This window comes from Onychostoma macrolepis, chromosome 02 (assembly GCF_012432095.1).
Source record: "Onychostoma macrolepis isolate SWU-2019 chromosome 02, ASM1243209v1, whole genome shotgun sequence".
NCBI classification, from domain to species: domain Eukaryota; kingdom Metazoa; phylum Chordata; class Actinopteri; order Cypriniformes; family Cyprinidae; genus Onychostoma; species Onychostoma macrolepis.
In genome coordinates this window covers 10,373,135-10,385,869 of record NC_081156.1, presented here as the reverse complement: position 1 = coordinate 10,385,869, position 12,735 = coordinate 10,373,135, and the positions used below count along the sequence as shown (strand labels likewise).

At 38.4% G+C, this 12,735-nt stretch overlaps 1 protein-coding gene across 1 annotated transcript; it reads left to right on the top strand.

The window, feature by feature from the left end:
* Positions 1-350: 350 nt before the first annotated feature.
* LOC131521805 (tripartite motif-containing protein 16-like) lies at positions 351-11,962 on the top strand. Its single transcript, XM_058746885.1, has 6 exons — positions 351-938; positions 4,664-4,759; positions 4,840-5,073; positions 7,140-7,299; positions 7,440-7,487; positions 11,266-11,962. Exons 1-6 carry the CDS (start codon positions 369-371, stop codon positions 11,787-11,789), a joined length of 1,632 nt encoding a protein of 543 aa, XP_058602868.1. The 5' UTR covers positions 351-368; the 3' UTR covers positions 11,790-11,962.
* The last annotated feature ends 773 nt before the right edge of the window (positions 11,963-12,735 follow it).

Sequence of the window (12,735 nt, the reverse complement as noted above, 5' to 3'; positions counted from 1 at the left end):
TTGACTAATTAGGATGCAGTACTACTTCAGTTTTTAAGGCCGTTGTCCTGCTTGACAACTAGTAGATATTTTATCATCATGGTTCCCCATTCCTAGACCAGGAGAGTCATTTTCCTACAGAGTTTAGTTTGATCTCTAATTAAATGCACCTGAATCAATTAATCAAGGTCTTTGCATTTACTTTAATAACAGTCAGGTGTGTTGAAACTAAACTCAGCAGGAGCAGGAATGAGGAACCTGTTTGACAGACTCAGAGACACACCTGTTTTACACATGTCACTCAAACACAGAACCAGAAAACACTGAGTTCAGGAAAAGAGACACTGAAGTGTAGTTGTGCTGTTGTGTCTCTGTATTAGTGCAGGAAAATGGCAGAAGCCAGATTTTCTCAGGATGAGTTCTTGTGTCCGGTGTGTCTGGATCTCCTGAAGGATCCAGTGACCATCCAGTGTGGACACAGTTACTGTAAGAGCTGTATTACAGACTGCTGGGATCAGGAGGATCAGATGAGAGTCTACAGCTGCCCTCAGTGCAGACAGACCTTCAGTCCAAGACCTATTTTAGGTAAAAACACCATCTTGGCTGGAATGGTGGAGAAACTGAAGAAGACTAATCTTCAAAGTGTGGTTCCTGCTGGAGCTGGAGATGTTCAGTGTGACGTCTGTACTGGAAGAAAACACAAAGCTGTCAAGTCCTGTCTGGTGTGTCTGAACTCTTACTGTCAGAATCACCTCGAACAACATGAGAGTTTGTTTAAAGGAAAGAGACACAATCTGACTGAAGCCACTGGACGACTGCAGGAGATGATCTGCCAGAAACATGAGAAGCTCCTTGAGGTTTTCTGTCGCACTGATCAGAAATGTATATGTGTGCTGTGTATGGATGAACATAAAAACTATGACACTGTATCAGCTGCAGCACAGAGGACAGAGAATGAGGTGAGGACTGATGAGAACTTATGCTTAATTTAATTTATACTTTTATTTTTAATTAATTTATTTTTTCTAGTCTTCCAAATTGACAGTTTTGTTGTACCTAAAACATAGTTTAAGAGACCAAAATGGTATTTTTTGACATTCTATACTTTACACCCCCTATAAAACACATTCTCAAAAAGTTTCACCAAAACCTCTAAACCAGTGCTTCCCAAACCTGTCCTGGAGGAACCCCTGGCCTGCACCTTTTGTATGTCTCCCTGATCAGACACACCCAATTTAGTTCTTGCAGTCTCTACTAACGGGCTGATTCTCTACTAACGAGCTGAGGCTTGTTCGATAAGGGAGATATACAAAAGGTGCAGGGCAGGGTGGCCTCCAGGACAGGTTTGGGAACAACTGTTTTAAACCATTCCATCAAAACTTTAAAAAGATCTTCCAATCGTTTATAATTCAAAAACAAATGTTCCACAGTCAAGTTCAAGTTCATTTTATTTGTAAAGCACATTTACAACAGCCACTCGGCTGACCAAAGTGCTTTACAGGAGAGAAAATTATAAAAACATACACAGAAACAAACCAGATAAAAAGAGCAACCCATTTTAAAATTACAGTATAACAGTAATCAATACACTAAGGAAAACAAAAAGGGTTTTGAGAATAGGAGTGATGTGTTCATGTTTGCGACACTTCAGAAGAAGTCTGGCTGCAGCATTTTGGACTAGCTGAAGGCGCACGATTTGAGATTTAGATATTCCGCAATATAAAGAATTGCAGTGATCTAACCAAGATGTAACAAATGCATTAACAGCCATTTCTAGAGTTTTGGGAGTGAGAAAGTCTCTGAGTTTAGACAGTAGACAAAGTTGATAGAAACTGGAACTGATAACGGAAGAGATATGTTTATTGAATTTTAAATGCTGGTCGACAAGAACACATAGGTTCCGCACCTGTGATGATCTAAAAACAGATAAACTTTCCAAATCGGTGCATATATACTGCAAATTATCATTAGAACCAAAAACAATAACTTCGGTCTTGTCTTCATTTAGGAATAGGAAATTTTGGGCGAGCCAAGATTTAACCACCTCTAAGCATTGCAGAAGAGAGGTAATCGCTGCGGAATTGTTTCTTTTGATTGATAGATTTGAGTATCATCTGCGTAGAAATGAAATGACACACCATGTTTACGTAGAATAGAGCCCAGAGGTAGCATGTAGAGAAGAAATAGAGAAGGAGTTAAGATAGAGCTTTGCGGAAGGCCACAGGATAGAGGTGCAGGGGAAGAGGTAAAATTACCCAGCTTCACTAAAAACTTTCTGTCCGACAGGTATGACTGAAACCAATTTAGAATGGTAGCTTTTAGACCCACCCAGGACTCTAGTCTGGATAATAGTGTGGAGTGGTCTACGGTATCAAAAGCGGCCGATAAATCTAAAATAATAAGAATCAGAGAGTCTCCGGAGTCAGTGGAGAGATAAATATTGTTTAACACTCTCAATAGGGCAGACTCCGTGGTGTGAGCAGACTTAAAACCAGATTGAAAAACTTTATAAATACAATTGCTTGTCAGAAAATGTTGAAGTTGATCCAGCACAATTTTCTCCAAAACCTTAGAAATAAAAGGTAAAACAGAGATTGGCCTAAAAATTTTTAGAACAGAAGAATCCAGTGAAAGCATCTTGAGCTGAGGAGTGACCGTAGTCACTTTAAGATTGGCAGGGACAGAGCCAGTTTGGAGAAACTTATTGATAAGAGACACCAAACTAGGTCCAATTGAATTGATGATTAATTTTAGGAATCTTGGGTGAATAATATCGTTAGAACAAAATGAGGGTTTGAGCTTGTCGATCACATCCTTCATTGACTGGAAATTGATAGGTACGAAAGCATCCCAAAAGGCAGAGGCAGATGACCGGGTAGGAGAAACCGTTAAAGTGGGGCAGACACGAAGTCTTAAGTTAGTAATTTTGTCACTGAAATAGCTCAAGAAGCTTTCACAGAGAGCATCAGAGGCATCAGGTAAGGACTTAACAGAAGGATTTGCAACAGATTGAATAATTGAAAACAAAACCTTAGGTTTAGAGTGATTAGTTTAAATTAGATTGGAAAAGTATACAGCTTTAGCAGACTTAACAGCAGTTTGGTAAGATGTAAGAGAGTCTTTAAACATTTGAAGAGAGATTTGTAGCCTGTCCTTCTATTTGCTTTCTGCCTTTCTACAGTTTTGTCTTAGAAGACTGGTATCAGAGTTGTGCCACAGTTCAGATTTTGGTTTGTGGTATGTTGTATGTAATGTAACACTTTAAAGGGGTGGTTTACTGCGATTTCACTTTTTTCATTTTAAATAGTGTGTAATGTTGCTGTTGGTGAATGAACAGTATCTGCAAAGTTGCTGCTCTGAAAGTTCAACGTAAGCGGAGATATCGTCTTTTAAAAATCAGGAAGTTTAATGCCTACAAAAACGACTCATATGGGACTACAACGAGATACTTCCCGGGTTGCATACGTAACAAACCCATATATTTGCATCAACCCCTCCCTCCGGAACATGCAAAAAAGGGGACAAGGCCATGTTCTGCGGCTTTGTCGAAGAGGAAGAGTTATAGTGGAGAGTTGTAGCCATGCCGTCGAAACGGTGTTATTTTCACCCAGCTGTCAGGTCTTCTGTGTTCGGGCTTCCTACGGATGATGTAGTTCGTCAACAATGGTTAAAATTTATGTTTGATTATGTTCCTGACAATTACAATCCTAATTTAGCTCTCTGTGCTGCGCATTTTATGGAAGACAGCTTCCAGAATCTACACGAGTTCAATGCCGGATTCACACAGAAACTATTACTAAAACATGGAGCAGTTCCAGCTTTAAAACCAGAGGCAGCAGTTGTTGGGCTACAACCTGTGAGTAAGATTTCATAATTTGAAATGTATTTGCATGTATAATTTCAGACGTAATGTTTTAGTTTTATCAAGGACGTAAACAAATGCCAACTCTGGCTTTAGTAGCCAGTTAGTTAAATGCTATTTCGTGTGTCTATGACAAACGCGTACAAACATTTTGGACCTGGATTTGTAATTATGTACTAATTTTGTAAATGTATTTTCCATGTATAATTTATGACGTAATTTTTCGATTTGATCAAGAATGAAACACAAGCCAACGCTGTTTGGTTATAGTAGCCAGTTAGTTCGATGCTATTTTGTGTGTATAAGACAAACGTGTACGAACTTCAAAAAATGATATGTAATCACAACAACAAACTTCCATTCAGAAACGTTTTGTAAGAGCCGTGCTTGCGGAAGTTCTGCTTGACTCTCTTCATTACCGCTTTCTGTGTCTGATTCTGGCTCAAACTGATATGGCAATATTGACACCATTATTTACATTTGACCGCAGCACATGCAATTGTCGCCTCATGAAGGTAATGGGCGTGAAGTTTCCGGACAATGTGCAGTACGCAGTTTAGCCAATCACAAAACACCTGCCCAACTAACCAATCTGAGCCCATTGCCTGTTTCTGAGGGAGTGGTTTCAGAGAATCAGGACGTCAACCGGTCGTTCAAATGACGGAGGAGAAAGCGGCTTACAATAAAGGTGAAATATATGAAAAATAAGGCGTTTTTTTAACAAACGAAACACGAAGACATGTCATATTGCACCCCATAAACACAATCAAGCAAAGAAAAAAAGCAGTAAACCACCCCTTTAAGCATTTTTTCCCTCAATAGAGAGACTTGAAGGAGACGCAGAAGACGTTCCAGCAGAGAATCCAGCAGAGAGAGAAAGATCTCCAGCAGCTGAGAGAGGCTGTGGAGTCTCAGAAGGTGAGTCTGGAGAAGAAGAGAAGTTTGTCTCAGTCTCAGTTCAGACTCACTGAAGCCTGAATCACTGTGTGTCCTAACAGCGCTCTGCACAGACAGCAGTGGAGGACAGTGAGAGGATCTTTACTGAGCTCATCCGCTCCATTGAGAGAAGCCGCTCTGAGCTGATACAGCTGATCAGAGATCGGGAAAAGCAAGCAGTGAGTCGAGCTGAAGGACGACTGGAGCGACTGGAGCAGGAGATCAATGATCTGAGGAGGAGAGACGCTGAGCTGGAGCAGCTTTCACACACACAGGATCACATCCAGTTCCTGCAGGTAACACACATCTAGAAGAACAGGGTTATAGTGGACTTGAGCAGATCCTGCTGTGACACAAGACTCACAGAGAAACATTTCAACCCTACAATGATACTCCACTGATGTGTTTGAGCTGTTAGATGGACATTTATGTTCTTAGCAGATGTTTTATCATCCAAACTATTTCCTAGAAAGTTCACATAGTTGTAACGATCGGCCTTATCGGCCAAATTACATGGATAAAAATAGGGTCAGATTAAACTGTGTGAGAGCTTTGAGTGTTTAAAAAGATGAGACAGACAACAATGTTAAAAGTGAAAGTCAAATATGTATTTACAATATTCACAAGGGAGCTAAAACAACACAGTATAACTAGAAACCCTAGGCGAGTCTTTCAGTTCTATACCATTAACAGTCCTTAAGAATTCCAGCGTGCTGTAAGTCCCAATGTGAATGTGAGAAGTGTCCACTGGTGTATATACAATCCAAAGAGAAGTGATAATCCAAAAGTGCTGGAAAGGAAAGTCCACAAAGGTAACTGCACTCTTCCAGAATGCAGGTGATCACCCAAATGGTCGTAAGCAATAACCATTGTGCATCCTCGTTTCCTTTCCTTGTGTCCTTTCCTCGCATCTTAGCTCCACCCCTTCAGGATGCGAGGGAAGGATGCACGGAAAAGACGCGAGGACGGAGGAATTGAATCAAGTGAAATGATATATCCTCGCTCCCTTTAGCGTCACTTCAGAGCATCATCAGCTGCGCAAAATGGATCTGCCCTTATGTTGTTAAAGTTTTTTTTTTTAAGACATTCAAAATAAATATTAATAAAGCAAGATGCCCTGTTGAAATATATGACATGCATGGTTTATTTAAATTGCAAAGGTAAAATATAAATTAAAATCATTACAACAGATGAGAAGGGGGAGGAGAATTTACACGTGCGTCAGGTTTTTCGATGAAAAAGACTTCTGCATAGGATACACCTCTGTATCCTCGCTCATAGCTCCTCTGGAAGGCTCGATCTTCACTCCTCGTTATTCACTCCTCGCGGTGCAGTAAGAGAATTGAGATGTCCTTCAAGATGGCTGAGCTCGATCGGTTTCCGGGTCATAGGATGGAGTAAGGAGGAGCGAGGAAGCGAGGAGGGATATTGAGAAGCACCCCATGATTGTTTGACATGCTGCCTCCTTTATGCTGTCAATTTCCTATTTCCTGTCATGTGATCAGTCACATGACAGGCAGACCCAGACTCATTTAAAGACATACACACATTAAAATGGTTAAGAGGAATAAAAAGGCTAAGACAACATGAAAACCTATTAAAATCAAATATATGTTGGAAACGTTTTTCCTCATCGAAGCAGAGACCAGGAGACGTTGGGATATCTTTCATACAGAAGTAACTCTTTATTGAGAACTCGCTGTGCGTCGCTGTAGTCATCCAAGTCTCACTAAAGCAGTGATACATTGTAGTTTATATACATATAAGGGGCAGTGCTTAGGAATGGAAACAAAGCATGCAAATGAAGTATTCAGGTATAGCAACCTGCCCCATTTAACCACTCCTAATCCAATCAGCCTAACTGCCCAAAGATTGGGGCAGGGGCACCAAGAGCCTTTACAAACAAAAGGTGAAAGTCTCCGTCATCTGGCTCATTTGACTTACAATAAGAGAACAGGAACTGACAGGAACCTCTTGCTACAAACTTTGTATATCACAATCATTCATCTGATGTCATCATCTTCACCATAAATGCTAAATACAATGTATATAACTTCTTCAGTTTGTATACTGTTACATTGGAACCTAGATTTAACATTTTACAAATTTGTAATCCAACATATACATAAAATCATTATACTATACTGAGCAGGTTAAAATGTGTCCTATGTGACCGTGTCACAGGGTGTAAGTGGTAAATACTAGAATCTGTAGCTCTAATGTGATATAATGAATATGAGAAGAATGAAGCTGATGCTGTGAAAGTGCTGGATTGAGTTACTAAAGATCAGTCAAATCTGATGTTGGAGCAGGTTTTTGGGTGAAGTGTGGAGCTGATGAGTTTTATTTGTGTTTTCTGTAGAGTTTCCAGTCTCTCTCAGCTCCTCCTGAATCTACAGATGTAAATGATGATCTCTTCAGTTCTCTCGTCTCTTCTGATGATCTGAGAGAATCTGTTCATCAGCTGAGAGACAAACTGGAGGATTTCTGCAAAGAGGAGCTCAAGAAGATCTCAGACAGAGGTAAAGTCCTGGAGATTCATCTGCTCTCAGAAACCAGTCCATCATCATCTCATATCATGGAGAACATCATATTAGAAATGTGTTATGAATGGATGCAGGATCATGAGAATCACACTGTTCATGTCTGTTGATTTCCACAGAAACATTCACCAACATTGTTCCCAGGACCAGGAACCACTTCCTACAATGTAAGTCAGTAAGAAAACAAGCAGAAAAACTCACTGAGTGTGTTCATGTTCTTCTGTAGAAGCTGAAAGAAGAGTTTTATAATTGATGTAAATGATGATTTGCACTGGATATCTGGTAGGAGTGGCACGCAGGGCTGGACTAGTAATCGGGCATACCGGGCATTTTCCCGGTGGGCCGACATTATTTATTTTTTATTTTTTTGGCCAAAGACCATCACGTGGGGACTACGAGCAGCCAGTGGCCCATTGGTTTGTCTCCTGTATTGACAGCATAAACCACCCAATCACAATGTGCTATAGACGGAGCGATGAAGTGTTTTGCTCCGCCTATATAAAGAATGCTTCACCCCAACTTCTTCCTCGTCGGCTTTTCCCACGTTTTCACAGCAGCTTCATCAAGAACAGGCTTGCTCTGCGGTGAGTGATGCGGCGTAAAGAGCCAGACAGGAGGAGGAGAGGAGAACAGTTGAATCGGTGAAGTGCTCGATTCGGACTCGCACCGGAGGCAGGCATCTATCCTGTGTGCGTGCACCATTAGTGCAGAATATGCAAACACTTCTTAATAAATTCGTCCACCGCGATTTTTTTTTTTTTTTGGCCAAGTCATGTCAAGTGTGTTCATAGAGGTTTCCATGGGCCAATGCGAATAAATCTAGATTTAAATTCGAAAAGACACTATATTGTCAGACCTGACGTTTTTTTATTATCCAGAACAACTAGATGCAATGATACATATCTACACTAGCAGTCAAAAGTTATTGAACAGTAAGATTTTGAATTTTTTTTTTTTTAAAGAATTCTCTTCTGCTCACCAAGCCTGCATTTATTTTATCCAAAATATAGCAAAAGCAGTAATATTGTGAAACATTTGTACTATTTAAAATAACTGCTTTCTTTTTGAATATGTTTTAAAATATAATTTATTCCTGTGTTTTTAAAAGCTGTATTTTCAGCATCATTACTCCAGTCTTCAGTGTCACATGATCTTCAGAAATCATTCTAATATGCTGATTTGCTGCTCAAGAAATATTTATTATTATTAATGGATTCTTTGAATAGAAATATCGAAAGATCAGCATTTATCTGAAATAAAAAAGCTTTTGTAACATTATACAATACACCATTCAAAATACTGGAGTCAGTATAATTTTTGCTTTGTTTTTTGGGAAAGAAATTATGGAAATTAATACTTTTATTTAGCAAGGATGCTTTAAAGACATTTATAATGTTACAAAAGATTTCTATTTCAGATAAATGCTGTTCTTCTGAACTTTCTATTAATCAAAGAAACCTGAAAAAAATATACTCGGCTGTTTTCAACATAATAATAATAAATGTATTTTGAGCAGCAAATCAGAATATTTGAATGATTTCTGAACGATCATGTGACTGGAGTAATGATGCTGAAAATTCAGCTTTGATCACAGGAATAAATTACATTTGAAAATATATTCAAATAGAAAACAGTTATTTTAAATAGTAAAAATATTTCACAATATTACTGTTTTTGCTGCATTTTGGATCAAATAAATGCAGACTTGGTTAGCAGAAGAAACTTCTTTCAAAACAGAAATAATGAAAAATCTTACTGTTCAAAAACTTTTGAATGGTAGTTTATATCATATATATGGTGGTGGGCCACCAGGACCAAAAAAAATGTTTTGTCCCAGTCCAGCCCTGGTGGCACGGTACATGTATTCGTACCAAACCGTCACGGTACGGGCGTCTCGGTTCGGTGCATGAGGCCTTACGACAAATACAGGCAAATCACCCCCAATCCAGAAGGGGGCGCCCGCAGTAATGCAGCGCTGTTTGATAACCGCCAGCAGAAGAACAGCGAATGCCATGAGTTGTGCGCTTGAAAACAAAGCCCCCTAGACAGTGACCATGTGCTGATTCTGAACGCGTCTCACACATAGACTGACAAGGGAGTATACTTTAAAGGCTTGTGCACTCAACTGTTTGCGAAATGGAGCTTTGTGCTCCAGTATCCTGCCTCTCTCATTCGGCACAAATCCAAATATTCCATAATATTTCCATATTTGCCTGTAACGTATCTGAATGCTAAACTATTATTTATTATGTAAATGATAGGCTTTGTACTTCAGTTGCGTTCCAGCGGTGACGCAGAGGCGCGCGCTGATGTTTGGTTCACTGTATTTTATTTTGATTAAAGTACCAACTGTGCTGTCAAGTTAGCAATGCTGGAACTGATGTGTGTGTGTGTGTGCGCGCTCCGGCACGATCACTTCAACTGTTTCCTTACACTAGAATCAACTTTAAACACTTATTGTCTTATTAATAATCACTGTATAAAGGTCTGCTTTTATTTGTGAACACTCACAATGAAAACAAAACAGATTTTATATAACGTAATAATATTTAGTATTTTCACGTCTAGATGGAATTTTTTTTAATTTGCACTACTGTCTGTTTAAAATAAATGAAAAGAAACTGAGCATAGTTATGAGGCGCCACGTAGGATTTAAATCAAACTTCGCTTATCAATACATACATAAGTGCATATACACCTATAAATTACTCGCATATACATGTATACTATTGGATGTTCAAAATGTATATATGAAATACACGTGCACACTAATATGAAATCCATACCAATACATATTATGTTAGTAATGAATGCATATACACTTGTGAATAACTTGCGTATACATATAAACTTGACGCATGCATACACCTATAAACACTCGCTTATACATATAAACTCGATCCATGCATATACACCCACAACAACACACACACATATATATAAACTCGCTGCATGCACACACACCTATACATACTCATATACATATCAACTTGATCCATGCATATACAGGTGCTGGTCATATAATTGGAATATCATCAAAAAGTTGATTTATTTCACTAATTCCATTCAAAAAGTGAAACTTGTATATTTTATTCATTCATTACACACAGACTGATATATTTCAAATGTTTATTTCTTTTAATTTTGTTGATTAGAGCTTACAGCTCATGAAAGTCAAAAATCAGTATCTCTTTTAAAAACATGCATTAAGCCACGTTAAGCATTTTCAAATGTCCCGGCATCTGGAGATGCCGCCTGAAGTGCCGCTGCTTCCTTTTACACTGAAATGCCTTCCGTTTGCACTGAAAAGTTCACGCACATCCACATATAAAATCACTTGCATATACATATATACACAACTAAAGCATGCGTCTTTCTTATCGGAATTGTATACGTTTGTGAATTTTATTCTGTATGTTTGCACGAGTGTTTATGGGTGTGTGCGTGCATCGAGTTTATATGTATGTGCGAGTGTTTATAGGTGTATATGCATGAATCAAGTTTATATGTATGCATGCGTCAAGTTTATATGTATACGCAAGTTATTCACAAGTGTATATGCATTCATTACTAACATTATATGTATTGGTATGGATTTCATATTAGTGTGCACATGTATTTCATATATATATTTTGAACATCCAATAGTATACATGTATATGCGAGTAATTTATAGGTGTATATGCATGTGTTTTATGTATGTATTGATAAGCGAAGTTTGATTTAAATCCTACGTGGCGCCTCATACATAGTAGATTTATTTTTTTTTGTTTTCCTGTTGTACCGAAATCGTATTGAACCGTGACATCTTTGTACCGTGCCACCCCTAATATCTGGTCATCTGTACTGAGACACTGATGATACACTGAACATGAAGAGTTCAGATACATGAAAAGATCAAACAGATTCATAATTCCTGATTCTGATGTGTTTTATCTCCATCAGATTCCCATCAGCTCACTCTGGATCTGAACACAGCATATAAATACCTCCATCTGTCTGAGAGAAACAGAGTGGTTACTGACACTGACACAGTCCAGCCGTATCCTGATCATCCAGACAGATTTGATGGTTATGCTCAGGTGTTGTGTAGAGAGAGTGTGTGTGGACGCTGTTACTGGGAGCTGGAGTGGAGTGGAAATGGTGGTGTGTCTATATCAGTGTCATATAAGAGCATCAGCAGGAAGAGATCGGGTAAAGAGTGTGGGTTTGGATCTAATGATCAGTCCTGGAGTTTGATCTGCCGTCCCTCCAGATACTCTTTCTATCACAGTAACATAGAGACTGATCTCTCTGTGAAGCCCATCATCAGTAGAATAGGAGTGTTTGTGGATCACGGAGCAGGAACTCTGTCCTTCTACAGCGTCTCTGACACAATGAGCCTCATCCACACAGTCCAGACCACATTCACTCAGCCGCTCTATCCTGGGTTTGGGGTTTTTTATGGATCATTAGTGAAACTGTGTTGATGAATCAGAATAGACTGAGGAGAGATTCTACCCATAATGCTTTGAGCTTCATGACAAATCAGTAACAGTGAGATGTTACAGAATCTCTTCTTTTCTCCTCATAATATTATTACTGTAGCCAAACTTCTGTCAGTGAAATAACATCAGAATAAATGTGTTAATAAATCCTCATATAGACAGTGTGTGTGTCCATGTGTTTATGTGCTTTTCTTAAACTCTGTTTAGGAGGAGTAAGTACGTACTTTATTTCTATAGCACCTTTCTAGTGCAAGTGTCACAAAGTGCTTTACATCCAATATAAAAAAAGAACAGTTAAGAAACATACAAAAAAATGATGTAGAACATCCATCACTCATAGTTCATCATCTGTATTCTGGTTCAAATAAATAAGGCTGCACTGAAAAAAATTATTCATTGAATTTACATTTTTTTTTAAGGTTTATTTTAGCTACATTTAAATAAACATATTTAGTTTACTAACTTTCAACATATTTTTTTACACCATTATATATTAAACTTGCCTGATCATTAATAGAAAAAACAATTATTATTATTACAATACAAAGTAAACGAAATTAGAAGTACATATGAATGATCAAAATTTAGGGATGAGTAAAATGCCTGCAGAATGCCAAATCTGTCCCCTGTAGACCAACCTTTTATGTGGCATGTATCAACTTTCAAACTTGCACAATTCTGCTTTGATAAATTTGGATTCTTTATTTCATACTATTTGGGTTAATAGTTGTTAATAATTTCATGGGGGTGATTATATGTTATGAAGCTTTGTTTTGAGTTAACACAGGTTACCATATAGTTATGATCCAAACAGACATGATCAAATGGTTGGGCACCACCTCAGAAAATATTTGTACAATATTTGTACATTTACAATTTAACAATGTAAATACACAGTTTGAACATTGAACACTGAACACTGTGCTTA